At 48.5% G+C, this 22,978-nt stretch overlaps 1 protein-coding gene across 1 annotated transcript in view; it reads right to left on the bottom strand.

The window, feature by feature from the left end:
• Window positions 1-3,903: 3,903 nt before the first annotated feature.
• Window positions 3,904-22,978, bottom strand: part of LOC139755987 (uncharacterized) — a 305,075-nt gene continuing 286,000 nt past the window's right edge. The window contains exon 4 of the mRNA XM_071674888.1: window positions 3,904-8,631. Coding sequence (XP_071530989.1) covers window positions 5,543-8,631 — 3,089 coding nt within the window. The 3' untranslated portion in view covers window positions 3,904-5,542. The remainder of the gene's footprint in view (window positions 8,632-22,978) is intronic.

The following is a 22,978-nucleotide window of genomic DNA, read 5'->3' as shown; positions in this document are numbered from 1 at the left end:
GAGGTGGGTCAAGGGAAGGTGTGGTGGATGGCAGAGAAGGTGAGCGCATGGGAAGGACGGACAACAAATAACCTTAGTCTCTATAACCAAATCATATGGTGGAGGGCAGGAGTATTATCCACATTACGTTATTTGGACCATCATAATCAGGAGAGTGAAGCAGAAGGCTCCTCCCCAACCACCTACCACACAGCAACTGCTGGGGAAATACCATGCCCTGTGTTCTCTTTTGGAGTCTGCACATTTAAAGGAAAAAATGATTTCAGTTCTTAAAGTCTCCCTACAGTTCATTTGTGAGGGGAAGAATCAATTTTGTTGGCCTTTGTAATTGTATATATATATATATATATATATATATATATATATATATATATATATATATATATATATATATAAATATACCTCCTACCGTGAGCCAGGTACCCATTTAAGGACAAACCCCTACAGTTGGATTGACTGTGGACCGACTGCCACAACCAGGATTGGAACCTATGATGCGCTCGACCCTGGGCGGCCTGGGGATGCGTCATGGTCAGAAGGCTGATCGCTGCACCAGACAGATTAATGCATAACTTACACGTGAGGATTGAACTTAAATGTAGGAACAGTCAAAATGATGCATTGGGGCGCGGAAAAAATTATATATACATACATATATATATATATATATATATATATATATATATATATATATATATATATATATATATATATATATATTATCCCTGGGATAGGGGAGAAAGAATACTTCCCACGTATTCCCTGCGTGTCGTAGAAGGCGACTAAAAGGGGAGGGAGCGGGGGGCTGGAAATCCTCCCCTCTCGTTTTTTTTTTTTAACTCTCCAAAAGAAGGAACAGAGAACGAGGCCAGGTGAGGATTATTCCCTCAAAGGCCCAGTCCTCTGTTCTTAACGCTACCTCGCTAATGGGGGAAATGGCGAATAGTTTGAAAGAAAAAGAAAGATATATATATATATATATATATATATATATATATATATATATATATATATATATATATATATATATATATATATATATATATATATATATTTTATTTATATATTTATTATACTTTGTCGCTGTCTCCCGCGTTTGCGAGGTAGCGCAAGGAAACAGGCGAAAGAAATGGCCCAACCCCCCCCCCCCACACACATGTATATACATACGTCCACACACCCAAATATACATACCTACCCAGCTTTCCATGGTTTACCCCAGACGCTTCACATGCCCTGCTTCAATCCACTGACAGCACGTCAACCCCGGTATACCACATCGCTCCAATTCACTCTATTCCTTGCCCTCCTTTCACCCTCCTGCATGTTCAGGCCTCGATCACACAAAATCTTTTTCACTCCATCTTTCCACCTCCAATTTGGTCTCCCTCTTCTCCTTGTTCCCTCCACCTCCGACACATATATCCTCTTGGTCAATCTTTCCTCACTCATCCTCTCCATGTGCCCAAACCACTTCAAAACACCCTCTTCTGCTCTCTCAACCACGCTCTTTTTATTTCCACACATCTCTCTTACCCTTACGTTATTCACTCGATCAAACCACCTCACACCACACATTGTCCTCAAACATCTCATTTCCAGCACATCCATCCTCCTGCGTACAACTCTATCCATAGCCCACGCCTCGCAACCGTACAACATTGTTGGAACCACTATTCCTTCAAACATACCCATTTTTGCTTTCCGAGATAATGTTCTCGACTTCCACACATTCTTCAAGGCACCCAGGATTTTCGCCCCCTCCCCCACCCTATGATCCACTTCCGCTTCCATGGTTCCATCCGCTGCCAGATCCACTCCCAGATATCTAAAACACTTCACTTCCTCCAGTTTTTCTCCATTCAAACTCACCTCCCAATTGACTTGACCCTCAACCCTACTGTACCTAATAACCTTGCTCTTATTCACATTTACTCTTAACTTTCTTCTTCCACACACTTTTCCAAACTCAGTCACCAGCTTCTGCAGTTTCTCACATGAATCAGCCACCAGCGCTGTATCATCAGCGAACAACAACTGACTCACTTCCCAAGCTCTCTCATCCCCAACAGACTTCATACTTGCCCCTCTTTCCAAAACTCTTGCATTTACCTCCCTAACAACCCCATCCATAAACAAATTAAACAACCATGGAGACATCACACACCCCTGCCGCAAACCTACATTCACTGAGAACCAATCACTTTCCTCTCTTCCTACACGTACACATGCCTTACATCCTCGATAAAAACTTTTCACTGCTTCTAACAACTTTCCTCCCACACCATATATTCTTAATACCTTCCACAGAGCATCTCTATCAACTCTATCATATGCCTTCTCCAGATCCATACATGCTACATACAGATCCATTTGCTTTTCTAAGTATTTCTCACATACATTCTTCAAAGCAAACACCTGATCCACACATCCTCTACCACTTCTGAAACCACACTGCTCTTCCCCAATCTGATGCTCTGTACATGCCTTCACCCTCTCAATCAATACCCTCCCATATAATTTACCAGGAATACTCAACAAACTTATACCTCTGTAATTTGAGCACTCACTCTTATCCCCTTTGCCTTTGTACAATGGCACTATGCACGCATTCCGCCAATCCTCAGGCACCTCACCATGAGTCATACATACATTAAATAACCTTACCAACCAGTCAACAATACAGTCACCCCCTTTTTTGATAAATTCCACTGCAATACCATCCAAACCTGCTGCCTTGCCGGCTTTCATCTTCCCAAAGCTTTCACTACCTCTTCTCTGTTTACCAAATCATTTTCCCTAACCCTCTCACTTTGCACACCACCTCGACCAAAACACCCTATATCTGCCACTCTATCATCAAACACATTCAACAAACCTTCAAAATACTCACTCCATCTCCTTCTCACATCACCACTACTTGTTATCACCTCCCCACTTGCGCCCTTCACTGAAGTTCCCATTTGCTCCCTTGTCTTACGCACTTTATTTACCTCCTTCCAGAACATCTTTTTATTCTCCCTAAAATTTAATGATACTCTCTCACCCCAACTCTCATATATATATATATATATATATATATATATATATATATATATATATATATATATATATATATATATTTTCATACTATTCGCCATTTCCCGCATTAGCGAGGTAGCGTTAAGAACAGAGGACTGGGCCTTTGAGGGAATATCCTCATATGGCCCCCTTCTCTGTTCCTTCTTTTGGAAAATTAAAAAAAAAATGAGAGGGGAGGATTTCCAGCCCCCCGCTCCCTTCCCTTTTAGTCGCCTTCTACGACACGCAGGGAATACGTGGGAAGTATTATTTCTCCCCTATATATATTTATCTATTTATTCATTTTGCTTTGTCGCTGTCTCCCGCGCCAGCGAGGTAGTGCAAGGAAACAGACGAAAGAATGGCCCAACCCACCCATACACACATGCATACACATACACGTCCATACACACCACATATACACACCTATACATCTCAACGTATACACACACAGACATATACACATATACCCATGTACATAATTCATACTGTCTGCCTTTATTCATTCCCATCGCCACCCCGCCACACATGGAATAACAACATCCTTCCCCCTCATGTGTGTGAGGTAGTGCTAGGAAAAGACAACAAAGGCCCTATTCGTTCACACTCAGTCTCTAGCTGTCATGTAATAATGCACCGAAACCACAGCTCCCTTTCCACATCCAGGCCCCACAGAACTTTCCATGGTTTACCCCAAACGCTTCACATGCCCTGGTTCAATCCATTGACACCATGTCGACCCCAGTATACCACATCGTTCCAATTCACTCTATTCCTTGCACGCCTTTCACCCTCCTGCATGTTCAGGCCCCGATAACTCAAAATCTTTTTCACTCCATCTTTCCCCCTCCAATTTGGTCTCCCACTTCTCCTCGTTCCCTCCATCTTTGACACGTACATCCTCTTTGTTAATCCTCCTTACTCATCCTCACGAGTCCAAATTATTTCAACAAAGCCACTTCTGCTCTCTCAACCACTCTTTTTATTACCACACATATCTTTTACCCTTTCATTACTTGTCAATCAAACCACATATATTTCATTTCATATATATTTGTCATTTCCCATATTAGTGAGGTAGTGTTAAGAACATTAGGATAGAGGACAAAGAGGATATATGCATCAGAAGTGGAGGGAACAATCACCCCGCCAATTAATACCAATTTCTCAACTGCCCATATCCCATATCTCTTGCACATGCTATCACTGCTTCACTAAATATCTCCCATTCCCCTTGCTTCATTTGCTTACAACTTTAGCTATTCTATACCCAATCTCTTCTAGTATTTCACACACACACACACCTCTTTTTTCCAAGCTCATTTCTTTCTCACCCTCTTCTCATTCATATTAGTTTCCCCTCCCAACACATTAACATCTAGGAGTCTATCTTTTGCACACCTATAAATTTGTACAGAGTCCAACACTTCTCTCTGACCAGGTTCCCTACTCACTGATGTATATTTATGCATGTCCCTTTAATATATATATATATATATATATATATATATATATATATATATATATATATATATATATATATAGCGTTAATGGAATGGCCTTGATTAGGTGCTCAGCTGTGTATGCCGTGTCAGCTAACATAATATCTTGCTCAAGTTAGTCTGGATAAGAAGTCGTGATGAGGTGTGTCCTGATCCTTGGCTCAGACAGTCAGGTGTAGTATGCATGGTCGTGGCACACTGGCTTGTGGTGCTAGTGGCCAGGCTGAGCCAGTACGTCACACACAGGGTGGAAGGGAGCTTGTATGAGATTACTAGGGAGGCTGACACGAGGAGTGAGGTATTTGGGTATGTAAGGTTTGAGGAAGACAGTGCATGAGGTAATATGGGAAACACCTAGTTGGGGTTGTGGAGAGGGGGGGGGGATCTAGCAGGGGTTGGGGCCAGTAGGGGTGTGGGCCTGCTGCCAGCAGGGGTGGGGGACAGTTGGGGGTGTGGGGCCAGGGTGGGGTCCAGCAAGTGGCAGGGTGGGGTCGAGCAGGAGCGAGGGATATTAGGGTGTGGTGGGCCAGATGCCGGGGAGGGGGGCAGCGAGCGGTAATGGAGGAAGACACGACTCTGGAACAAAGGAGATAAGTCTAATAATAAGGATTAATATCATAATATGAGGGAGGGAGGGAGGGAGGGAGGTTGGATGGGGTGGTCCTGGGGCAGCTCGTCACTGAAGATGTGTGGGTCTGGCATCATCTTGCCCGCCTGGCCAAGCGTTAACAACCTGGTCATATTCTACAGTCAACAAAGACAGCAATAACTCTGCAGAACTTGGCCAGAACCCAACAAGTCAACTGGGGGTGAGGTGAGGGAGTGGATGATGGGGAGGAGCCAGGCATGGGGGCGTGGGCAGGTGTGGGGGGGGGAGGGGAGGGGTTGGCTGGTGGTTGGGAGTTACCACCAGACCTTAACGAGGTTGTTCAACAACTGTCCGGTGTGGACGACGTGCTACATATGGCTACAGTCTGGATTCACATTTTGATCTCGAACTGTTGGCAGAGTTGGGCCACGTAGTGTGACCAGTCCGGCTCGGGGATGCCCTCCCTCCTGCGCTCAGCCTCCTCCCTGGCCTGGGTGACCAAACCAGGGGCCACCCCACCCACCGCTGCCCTGGCCCACGCCTCGTCCTCGGTCTCGTCCTGACTCCTGCGAGGACGAGGCTGCCTCAGTGTCTTGTTGCGGGCGTGCTGTGTGCTGCGGGCGTAGCGGGAGGTGGAACTGTGTGGCCGGCCGAGGCAGCCCAGCTCCCTCCGCCGTTCGTACAAATACGACTTGCCCGTCGACTGCAGGGTCAAGAGCGAGGCATCCTCGGCCTCACCCTCACACTTCGGGACGACCTCTGGCTGCGTGTGGTCGTCTTCTGTGGCCACCAGGATCTTGTAGAGGTACTGGGCAGGACGAGGCTTGACCCCCAGGTCTTCCTGAACGCTCTTGATGATCATGTCCAGCTCAGTGGTGCTCAGGTGGCAACACTTGTGGCGGTACTGCTCCACGAGGCAGTTGATGCTCTCGTCGCTGTATAACTGGGAATCGCGGATCTCACTCAGGATGGTCCTCTTAACTTGCTGCAGCCGCTCACTCTGCGACAAGTTGCGAGCCGGCCTTGCCTGGCGAACCCTGGATGCCATGATGGGCGTGATGAGGCCTCCGCTCTGGCGGCGTGGCTTCACCCCAGGATTAAGGACGTTCTCAGGAGTGGCGCCGCGACTTCCGGTGTAGGCGCTGTCCACGCTGAAGTCTCCAGAGTCGGCTGCCTCCGGCGGCCGATGTGAGACGTGGGTAAGGTCGTGTGCTGCGTCAGGCGGGTGTGGTGCCTGGGAACCCTGGTAGTCGCTGCCATAGCAGGTGTCCTCGTCTTCTCCGTCGCCAGCCTTGGACTGGCCTTCCCGAGCCTCGGCCTCCGTCTCTTGTGTCTCTGACTCCCCCGCCACCTGATACACCTGCGCCGCGTCAGCCTGTTCTTCCTCCGAGGAACAGAAATCGGAGGGGTTGTCATCGGCGTGGGTGCGTGGGCGTGGGCGTGGTGGCCTGCGCTTGGGGGGCTGGTAGCAGCGCTGCGTCAGAAGCTGGGACGTGCGCTGGGATCTGAGGATACGTGGGTTGTGCGCTTGGCGATCAGTGAACCACTCCGAGTGTTTCTCGAGCACGTCACCTGGAGGAGAAGGTCGCTTCCTAACCTTGACAGTTTTCAGTGTCGTCCGCAACTGCTGCAGGGCTGGGCTGACCTGGTCACCTTCGCCTCGGCTCTTGGCTTTTTCTCTGCTTCCTTCCCTCTTCTTGTGGTATTTTTTTCTTGCCTGTAAATTCCCCGATTCACCCTCTGGTCTAGAGTCTGTGATGCTTGTTTGGCCATATTTACTGATTTTCTTTTTCTCACTTTCGACCAGATCTGAGAGGACGCTGTCTAGCCTCTCAAGAAACACTTTGGTATTATCTTTGGAGTTACCCTCTGGGGGCACCAAGGCCTCCGTCTGGGACACGTCCTTTGTCACTCTAGTTTTCTTTTTAAGTCTGGAGGTGGGGGCGGGCCTGAGGCTGCAGCCGGCTGCTGTCCTGGCGACGGAGCCTGAACGAGAAGAGCTGGACGACCGACTACTGGATGACTGCTCCGTTTTCCTGGCTTGACGTCGCCTGGATCTGCCATGGTCGCTTCCTGGTCGTCTGGAAGCTGATTCTGTCCGGTTGGTGGGGCTGGACCTTTTCCTGAGGGGTCTGGCCCTTAGCACGGCCTGCACACCCCCGGCCGGGTCCTCACTGCTGCTAGAGATATTGTCTGTTTTGGCTCTGCGATTCAATGATTTGTCTCGATATTTGAACGTTTTGAGGTACAGTTCGTCGCTCCTGTCGTGCTCGCTGCTGATACTTCGTCGCACACTGTGCACGTCCTTGGTCTTGTTCCTCCTCCTTACGTTGTCCACTTCGATGCTCCTCTGAAAGGCGGAGGTGGCAGTGTTGACGGTGGAGGCGCGCGTGTCGGATCTGCGGAGTGCGTCACCATGCTTTGATCTGCTCCCTCCGTCATCGCGGCCACTGTCACTGTTATTGCCGTTGGACTGCCTCCAACGGCGTCCGCGGCCAGAGGGGCTCTGGTCTCCTCTCTGGTGTCCTCCAGGCACGTCTCCGTTCCTGACTCGTCTCTCCGATGTCGTCTGTTCATTGTCGCAGAGCATTGTGTGGCTGCCTCCCACCTGGCCAGTGTCGCACACGGGTATGTGGGACCCGCTCCACTTGGCCCGAGCTCTACGTCCTGGATGTCTGTAGTTCTTGTATAGAGATCTGATCTTCGTGAAGGTCTTGCCTATGATCGTCATAAAGGTCCGACGTCGCCGGCATGACTTGTGTCGTCCCCTGGCAGGTGCCTGGGACCCGTGAGCATTGTGTGGGAGCACTACAACTCCTGGCACACACTCTTCCCAGTGACGCAGTTTTGATTTTTGTAAATTGTTATTGTAATCTTGGTGGCCGGGCCGCGCCTCAGGAACGGGCTGGTGTAAGCAACAGAGGGTGACACTCGCCGCCGCTCCAGCCTGAACCTGACCCGCGATGCTGCTACAGTCGATGCTGGACGGGCCGAGCCAGCGCGGCCATGTCTCCCGGCAGCCGCCTCGTATCTCAGGGCACGAGATGTTCCCACCAGACGGCACGTGTTGTGGGCGGTGGGTGATGGTAGGGTCGTGCTGCAAGTTATGCTGGCCAGCCCTGCCGGCCACCAGCCACGGGGCATCACCCACGACACGTCCAGCAGCCCTCCTCACCTCACTCTCTCTGTGGCAGCCTGACGCCTTACAGACCTCGTCCTCTGCCTCTCTACCCTCACCTTTGCTCCCATTCTCCTTGTCTTTGCCGTGACTTACACCGCCAGCTTCTCTAGCCGTCCTGAGAGGTAGGGCAGCGGCGGCCAGCCAGTGTCTGCTGGAGCCGAAGATCGTGCCTCTGTGGTCGTCGTGGGCGGGCTGCAGGGATGGACCGTTGTCGTCCAGATGGTCGAACCGAGACGCGCCCGCTCCCGCTGCTGCCGTCATGAGGGGCTTCACCCTGCGCACCGCCTCCACCACCGACACTGTGGAACACAAAAGGGAATCATTACCTGACGACATCAGCACGATGACTACGGCTACATGATGACTACGGCTACATCAGCATGATGACTACGGCTACATCAGCACGATGACTACGGCTACATCAGCATGATGACTACAGCTACGTCAATGATGACTACCGCTACGTCAGCATAATGACCGGCTACGTCAGCATGATGACTACCGCTACATCAGCATGATGACTACAGCTACGTCAGCATGATGACCGGCTACGTCAGCATGATGACTACGGCTACATCAGCATGATGACTACAGCTACGTCAGCATGATGACTACGGCTACGTCAGCATGATGACTACAGCTACGTCAGCATGATGATTACAGCTACGTCAGCATGATGACTACGGCTACGTCAGCATGACTACGGCTACGTCAGCATGATGACTACAGCTACGTCAGCATGATGACTACAGCTACGTCAGCATGATGACAGCTACGTCAGCATGATGACTACGGCTACGTCAGCATGATGACTACAGCTACGTCAGCATGATGACTACAGCTACGTCAGCATGATGATTACGGCTGCGTCAGCATGATGACTACAGCTACGTCAGCATGATGACTACAGCTACGTCAGCATGATGACTACGGCTACGTCAGCATGATGACTACCGGTATGTCAGCATGATGACTACAGCTACGTCAGCATGATGACTACGGCTACGTCAGCATGATGACTACGGCTACGTCAGCATGATTATGGCTACGTCAGGATGATGACTACCGCTACGTCAGCACGATGACTACAGCTACGTCAGCACGATGACTAAAGCTACATCAGTACGATGACTACAGTTACATCAGCATGACGACTACAGTTATATCAGTACGATGACTACAGGTACATCAGCATAATGACTACAGGTACATCAGTATGATGACAACAACTACATCAATACGATGACTACAGCTACATTAGTAGCTGTAGTCATCAGTAAGAAGACTACAGCTACGCCAGCATGATGACTATAGATGTGTCAGCATGATGACTACAGCGAAATCACTATGATGATAACAACTACATTAGTACGATGACTACAGCTACGTCAGCATGATGACTCCATCAGCACAGTGACTACAACTTCAGTACGATGGTTGTAGATACTTAAATACTAAATACTTGCGAAGGCTGCAAGTGATTATAACATATATCTGAAAATGAATGTAATTGAATGCTGCATATGTTGCTCGGAGAATACATTTAAGAATATCTGCAAATACATCATGATCGAGTATCTATAATGTATTTTATTGCTATATATTTACAATACAGCATTACAACTTGGCAAGATACGTTATAGTTAGAACAAACAAGTTATTATGAATATTAACCTTACAAGTAACATCTTTAATGACTACTGAATTATTATTCCAAAGTAATCGTACATGACAGGTGAAACAGACAGATATATATATATATATATATATATATATATATATATATATATATATATATATATATATATATATATATATATATACATAAACATAAATTATTATTTTGTGAGGGTAAAGAAAACAGAAGGCGGGTATGGCACGTGAGAGATGAGACAGATGAAGATTATCACAATATTGGGATCAATACTTGCAAGACTGCCCATGTGTGAGGAGTCAATCTTCCTCCACAGCAACACTCCTCACCCAGGCCAGTCGTGCAGACTCCTCAACACATGATGTGTCATCACTGACCACCGACCCTCCAACTCAGTATCATTATCACTGATGTTTTCCTGATGATGAACCATCAGGGTTGTAACACTCGCGTCAAACGATAATATTCATCGTCGTCCGATGCGTTATAAGAATCCATTCCTTTTTGATATGACACAATTCTCCCTCACCACTTTAATTAATATTTGCCAAGCCGGGTTTCCTTTGGTCCCAAGATCCCAGCTCTTGTTTTATCCGTATCCCAACCTGAAGGAAGGACGTGGGAGCGCTACTGGCATGACGAAGTTAACTTCTGGATCAAGGTTCAGATACTTGCAGTATCTGTTAGGTTCAGATACTTGCAGTACCTGTTAGGTTCAGATACTTGCAGTATCTGTTAGGTTCAGATATTGCAGTATCTGTTAGGTTCAGATACTTGCAGTATCTATTAGGTTCAGATACTTGCAGTATCTATTAGGTTCAGATACTTGCAGTATCTGTTAGGTTCAGATATTGCAGTATCTGTTAGGTTGAGATACTTGCAGTATCTGTTAGGTTGAGATACTTGCAGTATCTGTTAGGTTCAGATATTGCAGTATCTGTTAGGTTCAGATACTTGCAGTATCTGTTAGGTTCAGATACTTGCAGTATCTGTTAGGTTCAGATATTGCAGTATCTGTTAGGTTCAGATACTTGCAGTATCTATTAGGTTCAGATACTTGCAGTATCTATTAGGTTCAGATACTTGCAGTATCTGTTAGGTTCAGATACTTGCAGTATCTGTTAGGTTCAGATACTTGCAGTATCTATTAGGTTCAGATACTTGCAGTATCTATTAGGTTCAGATACTTGCAGTATCTGGTAGGTTCAGATACTTGCAGTATCTGTTAGGTTCAGATACTTGCAGTATCTGTTAGGTTCAGATACTTGCAGTATCTGTTAGGTTGAGATACTTGCAGTATCTGTTAGGTTCAGATACTTGCAGTATCTGTTAGGTTTAGATACTTGCAGTATCTATTAGGTTCAGATACTTGCAGTATCTGTTAGGTTCAGATACTTGCAGTATCTGTTAGGTTCAGATACTTGCAGTATCTGTTAGGTTCAGATACTTGCTGTATCTCTTCTGCAGACGACCACATGAAGTTTGTACATACGGGGTGTGAGACTTGCCCAACAGACACTCGCGAGGCACGCACGCGCAGGGGTCCTGACCAGTGGCGGCTGGAGACACTACGCTACAACGTAACGTACTCACGCACACAACGTTCCAAGCCGAGTCGCGACACTCAGTCCACAGTCAACCCAGCTCTTCATCCTTCCCCTCGGGTTGGTCGATACGATGGGTACTTGTCTTATATATATATATATATATATATATATATATATATATATATATATATATATATATATATATATATATATATATATTTTTTTTTTTTTTTTTTTCTTTTCTTTCAAACTATTTGCCATTTCCCGCGTTAGCGAGGTAGCATTAAGAACAGAGGACTGGGCCTTAGAGGGAATATCCTCACCTGGCCCCCTTCTCTGTTCCTTCTTTTGGAAAATCAAAAAAAAGAAAAAAAAGAGGGGAGGATTTCCAGCCCCACGCTCCCTCCCCTTTTAGTCGCCTTCTACGACATGCAGGGAATACGTGGGAAGTATTCTTTCTCCCCTATCCCCAGGGATAAAAGTTATAAAAGTAAAAAAGTTATAAAAGTACAAAGTTATAGAAAATATAATTACAATAGCAAAAATAAACACTTGCTCTCCTGAACATAAAAATGCAATTTACTCTTGATACATATATCCCCCTTAAGTTTACCATCTGGCTAACATCCGAGAGCTGAGGGCCATAATTATATGCATGAAAATTCTTTTCTTATAGATTTGGTCAAATACCAAACACAGTGGTAAAAAGTTATATAACATACTTAATAAAGCAAAAATATACATGTGCTCTCTTGAGCATAAAAATACAATTTACTCATACATTGATCTCCCTCTACTTTACTTGACAAATCTTAGGCAAATATACTGGCCTCAATATTATAACAAGTATTTGAAACAACTGAGATGTGTACAGATTAACATTATACATTTACCCAACAACGTTTTATCACGTCTTATCTAAGAGGCCATTTTATAGGGAGAGGTCTACAGCTTGTAAACATTCTCAACACTTTTTCTGTTCTTAAATACAATTACTTCCTATTATTTTATTTTGTCTCTTACATCTTTTTTAGTCCTTAATTAGTAATCATATATTTATTCATTTACTATACTTAGTCGCCATCTCCCGTGTCACCAGGATAGTGCAAGGAAACAACTGAAAGAATGGCCCAACCCTCCCACATACACATGAATATACATGAACGCCCACACAAGCACATATACATAACTATAAATTTCAACATATACATAGACCTATATACATTTGTACATATTCATACTTGCTGCCTTCTTCCATTCCTGTCGCCACCCTGTAACACATGGAATAACATCAGTGAGGTAGCGCAAGGAAACAAACGAAAGAATGGCCCAACACACCCACATACACACACACATATACATACCTACACATTTCAACGTATACACACACAGACATACATATATACACATATACATATTTATTCTTGCTGCCTTCATCCATTCCTGTTGCCACCCCGTCACGCATGAAATAGCAACCCTCCCCCCATATAATCTTTTTCATACATATTCACCATTTCCCGCATTAGCGAGGTAGCGTTAAAAACAGGACTGAACCTAACAGGGACAATCCTCACTTGGTCCTCTTCTCTGTTCCTCTCTCTGGAAAAGTAAAAACTGGAGGGGAGGATTTCCGGCCCGCCGCTCCCTTCCCTTTTAGTCACCTACGACACGCAGGAAATATGTGGGAAATATTCTTCCTCCCCTATCCCCAAGGATTGTATATATATATATATATATATATATATATATATATATATATATATATATATATATATATATATATATATACATATTGAGGGAAGCAGTGATGGCTTGCGCAAAGATGCTTGCGTCATGAGAAAGGTGTGAGGTGGGCAGATTAGAAAGGGTAGTGAGTGGTGGGATGACGAAGTAAGGTTGATAGTGAAAGAGAAAACAAAGGGATTTGGACGATACTTGCAGGGAAGTAGGGCAAATGACCGGGAGATGTATACAAGAAAGCGGCAAGAAGTCGAGAGAAAGGTGCAAGAGGTGAAAAAGAGGGCAAATGAGAGTTGGGGTGAAAGAGTATTAAATTTTAAGGAGAATAAAAAGATGTTTTGGAGGGAGGTAAATAAAGTGCGTAAGACAATGGAACAAATGGGAACATCAGTGAAGTGGGCAAGTGGGGAAGTGATAACAGGTAGTGATATAGTGAGAGGGGCATGGAGTGAGTATTTTGAAGTTTGTTGAATGCGTTTGGTGATAAGAGAGGCAGATATAGGGTGTTTTGGTCGGGGTGGTGTGCGAAGTGAGACGGTCAGGGAGAATGGTTTGGTAAACAGAGAAGAGGTAGTGAAAGCTTTGCGGAAGATGAAAGCCGGCAAGGTGGCGGGTTGGGATGGTATTGCAGAGGAATTCATTAAAAAAGGCTGTTACTGTGTTGTTGAGTGGTTGGTAAGGATATTCATTGTGTGTATGACTCATGGTGAGGTGCCTGAGGATTGGTGGAATCAATGCATAATGCCATCGTACGAAGTCAAAGGGGATAAAGGTGACTGTTCATACTAAAGAGGCATAAGTTTGGTTTGTTGAGTATTCCTAGGAAATCATATAGGAGGGTATTGATTGAGAGGGTGAAGGCATGTACAGAGCATCAGATTGGGGAAGAGCAGTGTGGTTTCAGAAGTGGTAGAAAATGTGTGGATCAGGTGTTTGTTTTGATGAACGTAAGTGAGAAATACTTAGAAAAGCAAATGGATTTGTATGCAGCAATTATGGATCTGGAGAAGTTGATAGTTGATATGAATATATATTGTGGGAGGTGAGTTGCTAGAAGCAGTGAAAAGTTTTTATCAATGATGTAAGGCATGTTTACGAGTAGGAAGAGAGGAAAGTGATTGGTTCTCAGTGAATGTCGGTTTGCGGCAGGGGTGCGTGATGTCCCCATGGCTGTTTAATTTGTTTATGGATGGGTTGGTTAGGGAGGTAAATGCAAGAGTTTGGGGAGATGGGCGAGTATGCAGTCTGTTGTGGATGAGAGGGCTTATGAAGCGAGTCAGTTGTTGTTCCCCAATGATACAGCTCTAGTTGCTGTTTCGTGTGAGAAACTGCAGAAGTTGAAAACGTGTGTGAAAGGAGAAAGTTAAGAGTAATTGTAAACAAGAACAAGGTTATTAGTTCAGTAGGGTTGAGGGACAAGTCAACTGGTAGGTAAGTTTGGAAGGAGAAAAATTGGAGGAAGTGAAGTGTTTTAGATATCTGGGAGTGGACTTCGCAGCGGATGGAACCATGGAAGCGGAAGTGAGTCACATGGTGGGGAAGGGGCGAAGGTTCTGGGAGCGTTGAAGAATGTGTGGAAGGCGAGAACATTATCTCGGTGAGCAAAAATGGGTATGTTTGAAGGAATAGTGGTTCCAACAATGTTATATGGTTGCGAGGCATAGGCGATAGATTGGGTTGTACGGAGGAGGGTGGATGTGTTGGAAATGAGATGTTTGAGGACGATATGTGGTGTGAGGTGGTTTGATCGAGTAAGTAATGAAAGGATAAGAGAGATCTGTGGAAATAAAAAGTATGGTTGAGAGAGCAGAAGAGGGTGTATTGAAATGGTTTGGACATATGGAGAGAATGGGTGAGGAGAGACTGACAAAAAGGATATATGTGTCAGAGGTGGAGGAAACGAGGAGAAGTGGGAGACTAAATTAGAGGTGGAAGGATGGAGTGAAATAGATTTTGAGCGATCGGGGGCCTGAACATACAGGAGGGTGAGAGGCGTGCAAGGAATAAAGTGAATTGGAACGATGTGGTATAACGGGGCTGTCATGCTGTCAGTGGATTGAACCAGGGCATGTGAAGCGTGTGGGGTAAACCATGGAAAGGTCTGTGGGGCCTGGATGTCGATATGGAGCTGTGATTTCGGTGCATTACACATGACAGCTAGAGACTAATTGCGAACGAATGTGGCCTTTTTGTCTGTTTTCCAGGCGCTGAAGCAGGGGATAGCGACGCTGTTTTCGTGTGGCGGGGTAGAGCCAGGAATGGATGAAAGCAAGCAAGTGTGAATATGTAGATGTGTATGTATGTAGTGTCTGAGAATGTGTATTTATAGGTTGATATGTATATGTGCGTATGTGGGCGTTTATGTATATATATATGTGTATGTAAGTGGATGGGCCATTCTCTGTCTGTTTACTGGCGCTACCTCGCTGACGCGGGAAACAGCGATTAAGTATGAAAAAATTCATATATATATATATATATATATATATATATATATATATATATATATATATATATAGAGAGAGAGAGAGAGAGAGAGAGAGAGAGAGAGAGAGAGGTGACTTTCATCAGTGCATCCAGCTGGCTGAACCGTTTCAGGTCAAAAACATGAGCATATTGGACGTGGAAACCTTCAGGTGGATCCCAAACATCTCAATAATTTGGGCGGACGCCGGCCACCCGGGATTGTTCCACAATGCATAACACTCCCACAGCACTCTGGGTCTTCCCACACTACCCTGCGTCTTCCCACAGCAGCCTGAGTCAGTCTCCCCACGGCAGCCTGAGTCAGTCTCCCCACAGCAGCCTGAGTCAGTCTACCCACAGCAGCCTGAGTCAGTCTCCCCACAGCAGCCTGAGTCAGTCTGCCCACAGCAGCCTGAGTCAGTCTGCCCACAGCAGCCTGAGTCAGTCTCCCCACAGCAGCCTGAGTCAGTCTGCCCACAGCAGCCTGAGTCAGTCTGCCCACAGCAGCCTGAGTCAGTCTGCCCACAGCAGCCTGAGTCAGTCTGCCCACAGCAGCCTGAGTCAGTCTCCCCACAGCAGCCTGAGTCAGTCTGCCCACAGCAGCCTGAGTCAGTCTGCCCACAGCAGCCTGAGTCAGTCTGCCCACAGCAGCCTTAGTCAGTCTCCCCACAGCAGCCTGAGTCAGTCTCCCCACAGCAGCCTGAGTCAGTCTGCCCACAGCAGCCTGAGTCAGTCTGCCCACAGCAGCCTGAGTCAGTCTGCCCACAGCAGCCTGAGTCAGTCTGCCCACAGCAGCCTGAGTCAGTCTGCCCACAGCAGCATGAGTCAGTCTCCCCACAGCAGCCTGAGTCAGTCTCCCCACAGCAGCCTGAGTCAGTCTCCCCACAGCAGCCTGAGTCAGTCTCCCCACAGCAGCCTGAGTCAGTCTCCCCACAGCAGCCTGAGTCAGTCTCCCCACAGCAGCCTGAGTCAGTCTCCCCACAGCAGCCTGAGTCAGTCTGCCCACAGCAGCCTGAGTCAGTCTCCCCACAGCAGCCTGAGTCAGTCTCCCCACAGCAGCCTGAGTCAGTCTGCCCACAGCAGCCTGAGTCAGTCTGCCCACAGCAGCCTGCGTCAGTCTCCCCACAGCAGCCTGAGTCAGTCTGCCCACAGCAGCCTGAGTCAGTCTGCCCACAGCAGCCTGAGTCAGTCTGCCCACAGCAGCCTGAGTCAGTCTGCCCACAGCAGCCTGAGTCAGTCTGCCCACAGCAGCCTGAGTCAGTCTGCCCACAGCAGCCTGAGTCAGTCTCCCCACAGCAGCCTGAGTCAGTCTCCCCACAGCAGCCTGAGTCAGTCTCCCCACAGCAGCCTGAGTCAGTCTCCCCACAGCAGCCTGAGTCAGTCTCCCCACAGCAGCCTGAGTCAGTCTCCCCACAGCAACCTGAGTCAGTCTGCCCACAGCAGCCTGAGTCAGTCTCCCCACAGCAGCCTGAGTCAGTCTCCCCACAGCAGCCTGAGTCAGTCTCCCCACAGCAGCCTGAGTCAGTCTCCCCACAGCAGCCTGAGTCAGTCTGCCCACAGCAGCCTGAGTCAGTCTGCCCACAGCAGCCTGAGTCAGTCTCCCCACAGCAGCCTGAGTCAGTCTGCCCACAGCAGCCTGAGTCAGTCTGCCCACAGCAGCCTGAGTCAGTCTGCCCACAGCAGCCTGAGTCAGTCTGCCCACAGCAACCTGAGTCAGTCTGCCCACAGCAACCTGAGTCAGTCTGCCCACAGCAGCCTGAGTCAGTCTGCCCACAGCAGCCTGAGTCAGTCTCCCCACAGCAGCCTGAGTCAGTCTGCCCACAGCAGCCTGAGTCAGTCTGCCCACAGCAGCCTGAGTCAGTCTCCCCACAGCAGCCTGAGTCAGTCTGCCCACAGCAGCCTGAGTCAGTCTGCCCACAGCAGCCTGAGTCAGTCTCCCCACAGCAGCCTGAGTCAGTCTGCCCACAGCAGCCTGAGTCAGTCTCCCCACAGCAGCCTGAGTCAGTCTGCCCACAGCAGCCTGAGTCAGTCTGCCCACAGCAGCCTGAGTCAGTCTCCCCACAGCAGCCTGAGTCAGTCTGCCCACAGCAGCCTGAGTCAGTCTGCCCACAGCAGCCTGAGTCAGTCTCCCCACAGCAGCCTGAGTCAGTCTGCCCACAGCAGCCTGAGTCAGTCTGCCCACAGCAGCCTGAGTCAGTCTGCCCACAGCAGCCTGAGTCAGTCTGCCCACAGCAGCCTGAGTCAGTCTGCCCACAGCAGCCTGAGTCAGTCTGCCCACAGCAGCCTGAGTCAGTCTGCCCACAGCAGCCTGAGTCAGTCTGCCCACAGCAGCCTGAGTCAGTCTCCCCACAGCAGCCTGAGTCAGTCTCCCCACAGCAGCCTGAGTCAGTCTGCCCACAGCAGCCTGAGTCAGTCTGCCCACAGCAGCCTGAGTCAGTCTGCCCACAGCAGCCTGAGTCAGTCTCCCCACAGCAGCCTGAGTCAGTCTCCCCACAGCAGCCTGAGTCAGTCTGCCCACAGCAGCCTGAGTCAGTCTCCCCACAGCAGCCTGAGTCAGTCTCCCCACAGCAGCCTGAGTCAGTCTGCCCACAGCAGCCTGAGTCAGTCTGCCCACAGCAGCCTGAGTCAGTCTCCCCACAGCAGCCTGAGTCAGTCTGCCCACAGCAGCCTGAGTCAGTCTCCCCACAGCAGCCTGAGTCAGTCTCCCCACAGCAGCCTGAGTCAGTCTCCCCACAGCAGCCTGAGTCAGTCTGCCCACAGCAGCCTGAGTCAGTCTGCCCACAGCAGCCTGAGTCAGTCTCCCCACAGCAGCCTGAGTCAGTCTGCCCACAGCAGCCTGAGTCAGTCTGCCCACAGCAGCCTGAGTCAGTCTCCCCACAGCAGCCTGAGTCAGTCTCCCCACAGCAGCCTGAGTCAGTCTCCCCACAGCAGCCTGAGTCAGTCTGCCCACAGCAGCCTGAGTCAGTCTCCCCACAGCAGCCTGAGTCAGTCTCCCCACAGCAGCCTGAGTCAGTCTGCCCACAGCAGCCTGAGTCAGTCTCCCCACAGCAGCCTGAGTCAGTCTCCCCACAGCAGCCTGAGTCAGTCTGCCCACAGCAGCCTGAGTCAGTCTGCCCACAGCAGCCTGAGTCAGTCTCCCCACAGCAGCCTGAGTCAATAAAGGAAACTCCAGGTTCTTGAGGACAACATGAGCGTTACTTGTAGCTGCGGGGTCGAGTGTGGACAGCACGGCTGACATGACCTGATGGATGACATGCTTGACATGATCTGATGGATGACATGCTTGACATGATCTGATGGATGACATGCTTGACATGATCTGAGGGATGACATGCTTGACATGATCTGATGGATGACATGCTTGACATGATCTGAGGGATGACATGCTTGACATGATCTGAGGGATGACATGCTTGACATGATCTGAGGGATGACGTGCTTGACATGATCTGAGGGATGACATGCTTGACATGATCTGAGGGATGACGTGCTTGACATGATCTGAGGGATGACATGCTTGACATGACCTGAGGGATGACATGCTTGACATGATCTGAGCACTGACGTGCTTGACATGATCTGAGTCGTCTGACATGATTAAGTCTTTGAGGCAAGTCAGACACCAGCACACCCCACCACCTGATAGGTCAAGGGAGGTTGGGGAGGGGGGGGGGAGGGTGGACAGGTCGGACATCAGCGCAAGTGACAGGTCAAGGGAGGGGGGGAGGGGTGGACAGGTCAGACACCCCACAGGTCACAATCCCAACCTCTGAATCTAGGACGAATCTCATCATCCCCGCGTGACCTGCCTTCTCTATACTTCCTTCAGTCTTGTCTATACTATACTTCCTTCAGTCTTGTCTGTACTATTGTGACCTGCCTTCTCTATACTATGGTGACCTGCCTTCTCTATACTTACTTCAGTCTTGTCTATACTATGGTGACCTGCCTTCTCTATACTTCCTTCAGTCTTGTCTGTACTATTGTGACCTGCCTTCTCTATACTATGGTGACCTGCCTTCTCTATACTTCCTTCAGTCTTGTCTATACTATACTTCCTTCAGTCTTGTCTATACTATGGTGACCTGCCTTCTCTATACTTCCTTCAGTCTTGTCTGTACTATTGTGACCTGCCTTCTCTATACTATGGTGACCTGCCTTCTCTATACTTCCTTCAGTCTTGTCTATACTATGGTGACCTGCCTTCTCTATACTTCCTTCAGTCTTGTCTGTACTATTGTGACCTGCCTTCTCTATACTATGGTGACCTGCCTTCTCTATACTTACTTCAGTCTTGTCTATACTATGGTGACCTGCCTTCTCTATACTTCCTTCAGTCTTGTCTGTACTATTGTGACCTGCCTTCTCTATACTATGGTGACCTGCCTTCTCTATACTTCCTTCAGTCTTGTCTATACTATACTTCCTTCAGTCTTGTCTATACTATGGTGACCTGCCTTCTCTATACTTCCTTCAGTCTTGTCTGTACTATTGTGACCTGCCTTCTCTATACTATGGTGACCTGCCTTCTCTATACTTCCTTCAGTCTTGTCTATACTATGGTGACCTGCCTTCTCTATACTTCCTTCAGTCTTGTCTGTACTATTGTGACCTGCCTTCTCTATACTATGGTGACCTGCCTTCTCTATACTTACTTCAGTCTTGTCTATACTATGGTGACCTGCCTTCTCTATACTTCCTTCAGTCTTGTCTGTACTATTGTGACCTGCCTTCTCTATACTATGGTGACCTGCCTTCTCTATACTTCCTTCAGTCTTGTCTATACTATACTTCCTTCAGTCTTGTCTATACTATGGTGACCTGCCTTCTCTATACTTCCTTCAGTCTTGTCTGTACTATTGTGACCTGCCTTCTCTATACTATGGTGACCTGCCTTCTCTATACTTCCTTCAGTCTTGTCTATACTATACTTCCTTCAGTCTTGTCTATACTATGGTGACCTGCCTTCTCTATACTTCCTTCAGTCTTGTCTGTACTATTGTGACCTGCCTTCTCTATACTATGGTGACCTGCCTTCTCTATACTTCCTTCAGTCTTGTCTATACTATACTTCCTTCAGTCTTGTCTATACTATGGTGACCTGCCTTCTCTATACTTCCTTCAGTCTTGTCTGTACTATTGTGACCTGCCTTCTCTATACTATGGTGACCTGCCTTCTCTATACTTCCTTCAGTCTTGTCTATACTATACTTCCTTCAGTCTTGTCTATACTATGGTGACCTGCCTTCTCTATACTTCCTTCAGTCTTGTCTATACTATGGATGGAATGTCCATCTCTGCCTTACCTGAGAGATCAACGCTTCACCCATTGTGCTTCCTGACACTCATCACCCAGCCTAGGGCTTCCTGACACTCATCACCCAGCCTAGGGCTTCCTGACACTCATCACCCAGCCTAGGGCTTCCTGACACTCATCACCCAGCCTAGGGCTTCCTGACACTCATCACCCAGCCTAGGGCTTCCTGACACTCATCACCCAGCCTAGGGCTTCCTGACACTCATCACCCAGCCTAGGGCTTCCTGACACTCATCACCCAGCCTAGGGTTTCCTGACACTCATCACCCAGCCTAGGGCTTCCTGACACTCATCACCCAGCCTAGGGCTTCCTGACACTCATCACCCAGCCTAGGGTTTCCTGACACTCATCACCCAGCCTAGGGCTTCCTGACACTCATCACCCAGCCTAGGGCTTCCTGACACTCATCACCCAGCCTAGGGTTTCCTGACACTCATCACCCAGCCTAGGGCTTCCTGACACTCATCACCCAGCCTAGGGCTTCCTGACACTCATCACCCAGCCTAGGGCTTCCTGACACTCATCACCCAGCCTAGGGCTTCCTGACACTCATCACCCAGCCTAGGGCTTCCTGACACTCATCACCCAGCCTAGGGCTTCCTGACACTCATCACCCAGCCTAGGGCTTCCTGACACTCATCACCCAGCCTAGGGCTTCCTGACACTCATCACCCAGCCTAGGGCTTCCTGACACTCATCACCCAGCCTAGGGCTTCCTGACACTCATCACCAGCCTAGGGCTTCCTGACACTCATCACCCAGCCTAGGGCTTCCTGACACTCATCACCCAGCCTAGGGCTTCCTGACACTCATCACCCAGCCTAGGGCTTCCTGACACTCATCACTCAGCCTAGGGCTTCCTGACACTCATCACCCAGCCTAGGGCTTCCTGACACTCATCACCCAGCCTAGGGCTTCCTGACACTCATCACTCAGCCTAGGGCTTCCTGACACTCATCACCCAGCCTAGGGCTTCCTGACACTCATCACCCAGCCTAGGGCTTCCTGACACTCATCACCCAGCCTAGGGCTTCCTGACACTCATCACCCAGCCTAGGGCTTCCTGACACTCATCACCCAGCCTAGGGCTTCCTGGCACTCATCACCCAGCCTAGGGCTTCCTGACACTCATCACCCAGCCTAGGGCTTCCTGACACTCATCACCCAGCCTAGGGCTTCCTGACACTCATCACTCAGCCTAGGGCTTCCTGACACTCATCACCCAGCCTAGGGCTTCCTGACACTCATCACCCAGCCTAGGGCTTCCTGACACTCATCACTCAGCCTAGGGCTTCCTGACACTCATCACCCAGCCTAGGGCTTCCTGACACTCATCACCCAGCCTAGGGCTTCCTGACACTCATCACCCAGCCTAGGGCTTCCTGACACTCATCACCCAGCCTAGGGCTTCCTGACACTCATCACCCAGCCTAGGGCGTGGTGTTTGTCATTACTCATTGGGTGCCAGCAAAGGTACACGAGATGCGTGGGTCGATAAGATGCAGGTAGAAACTGCAAGGAAAACGGAGAAGAGGAAGTGTCAAACGCTTTCGTGTAGTTACGGAGAAGAGGAAGTGTCAAACGCTTTCGTGTAGTTATGGAGAAGAGGAAGTGTCAAACGCTTTCGTGTAGTTACGGAGAAGAGGAAGTGTCAAACGCTTTCGTGTAGTTACACAGAAGAGGAAGTGTCAAACGCTTTCGTGTAGTTCTATGGTAAGAATGAGTCCAGGTGGCGAGAACGATCATATCATATACCAGGCACCACTGGGCGGGGTAGGCACTCAAACCAAGCGATTTAGGGCACAGGTCACCCTGGACGACCTAACCTCTCTCTCAGGAGGTCACAGTATCAGGATGACCCAGGTTCTGGGGAACACATGTACAGTGGCTACGTCATAACGTTACAGCTTAGTGTACAGTG

The sequence above is a fragment of the Panulirus ornatus genome, chromosome 20 (assembly GCF_036320965.1).
Source record: "Panulirus ornatus isolate Po-2019 chromosome 20, ASM3632096v1, whole genome shotgun sequence".
Taxonomy (NCBI): domain Eukaryota; kingdom Metazoa; phylum Arthropoda; class Malacostraca; order Decapoda; family Palinuridae; genus Panulirus; species Panulirus ornatus.
Note: the sequence above shows the minus strand (reverse complement) of the source record. Positions and strands in the feature narration are given on the sequence as shown.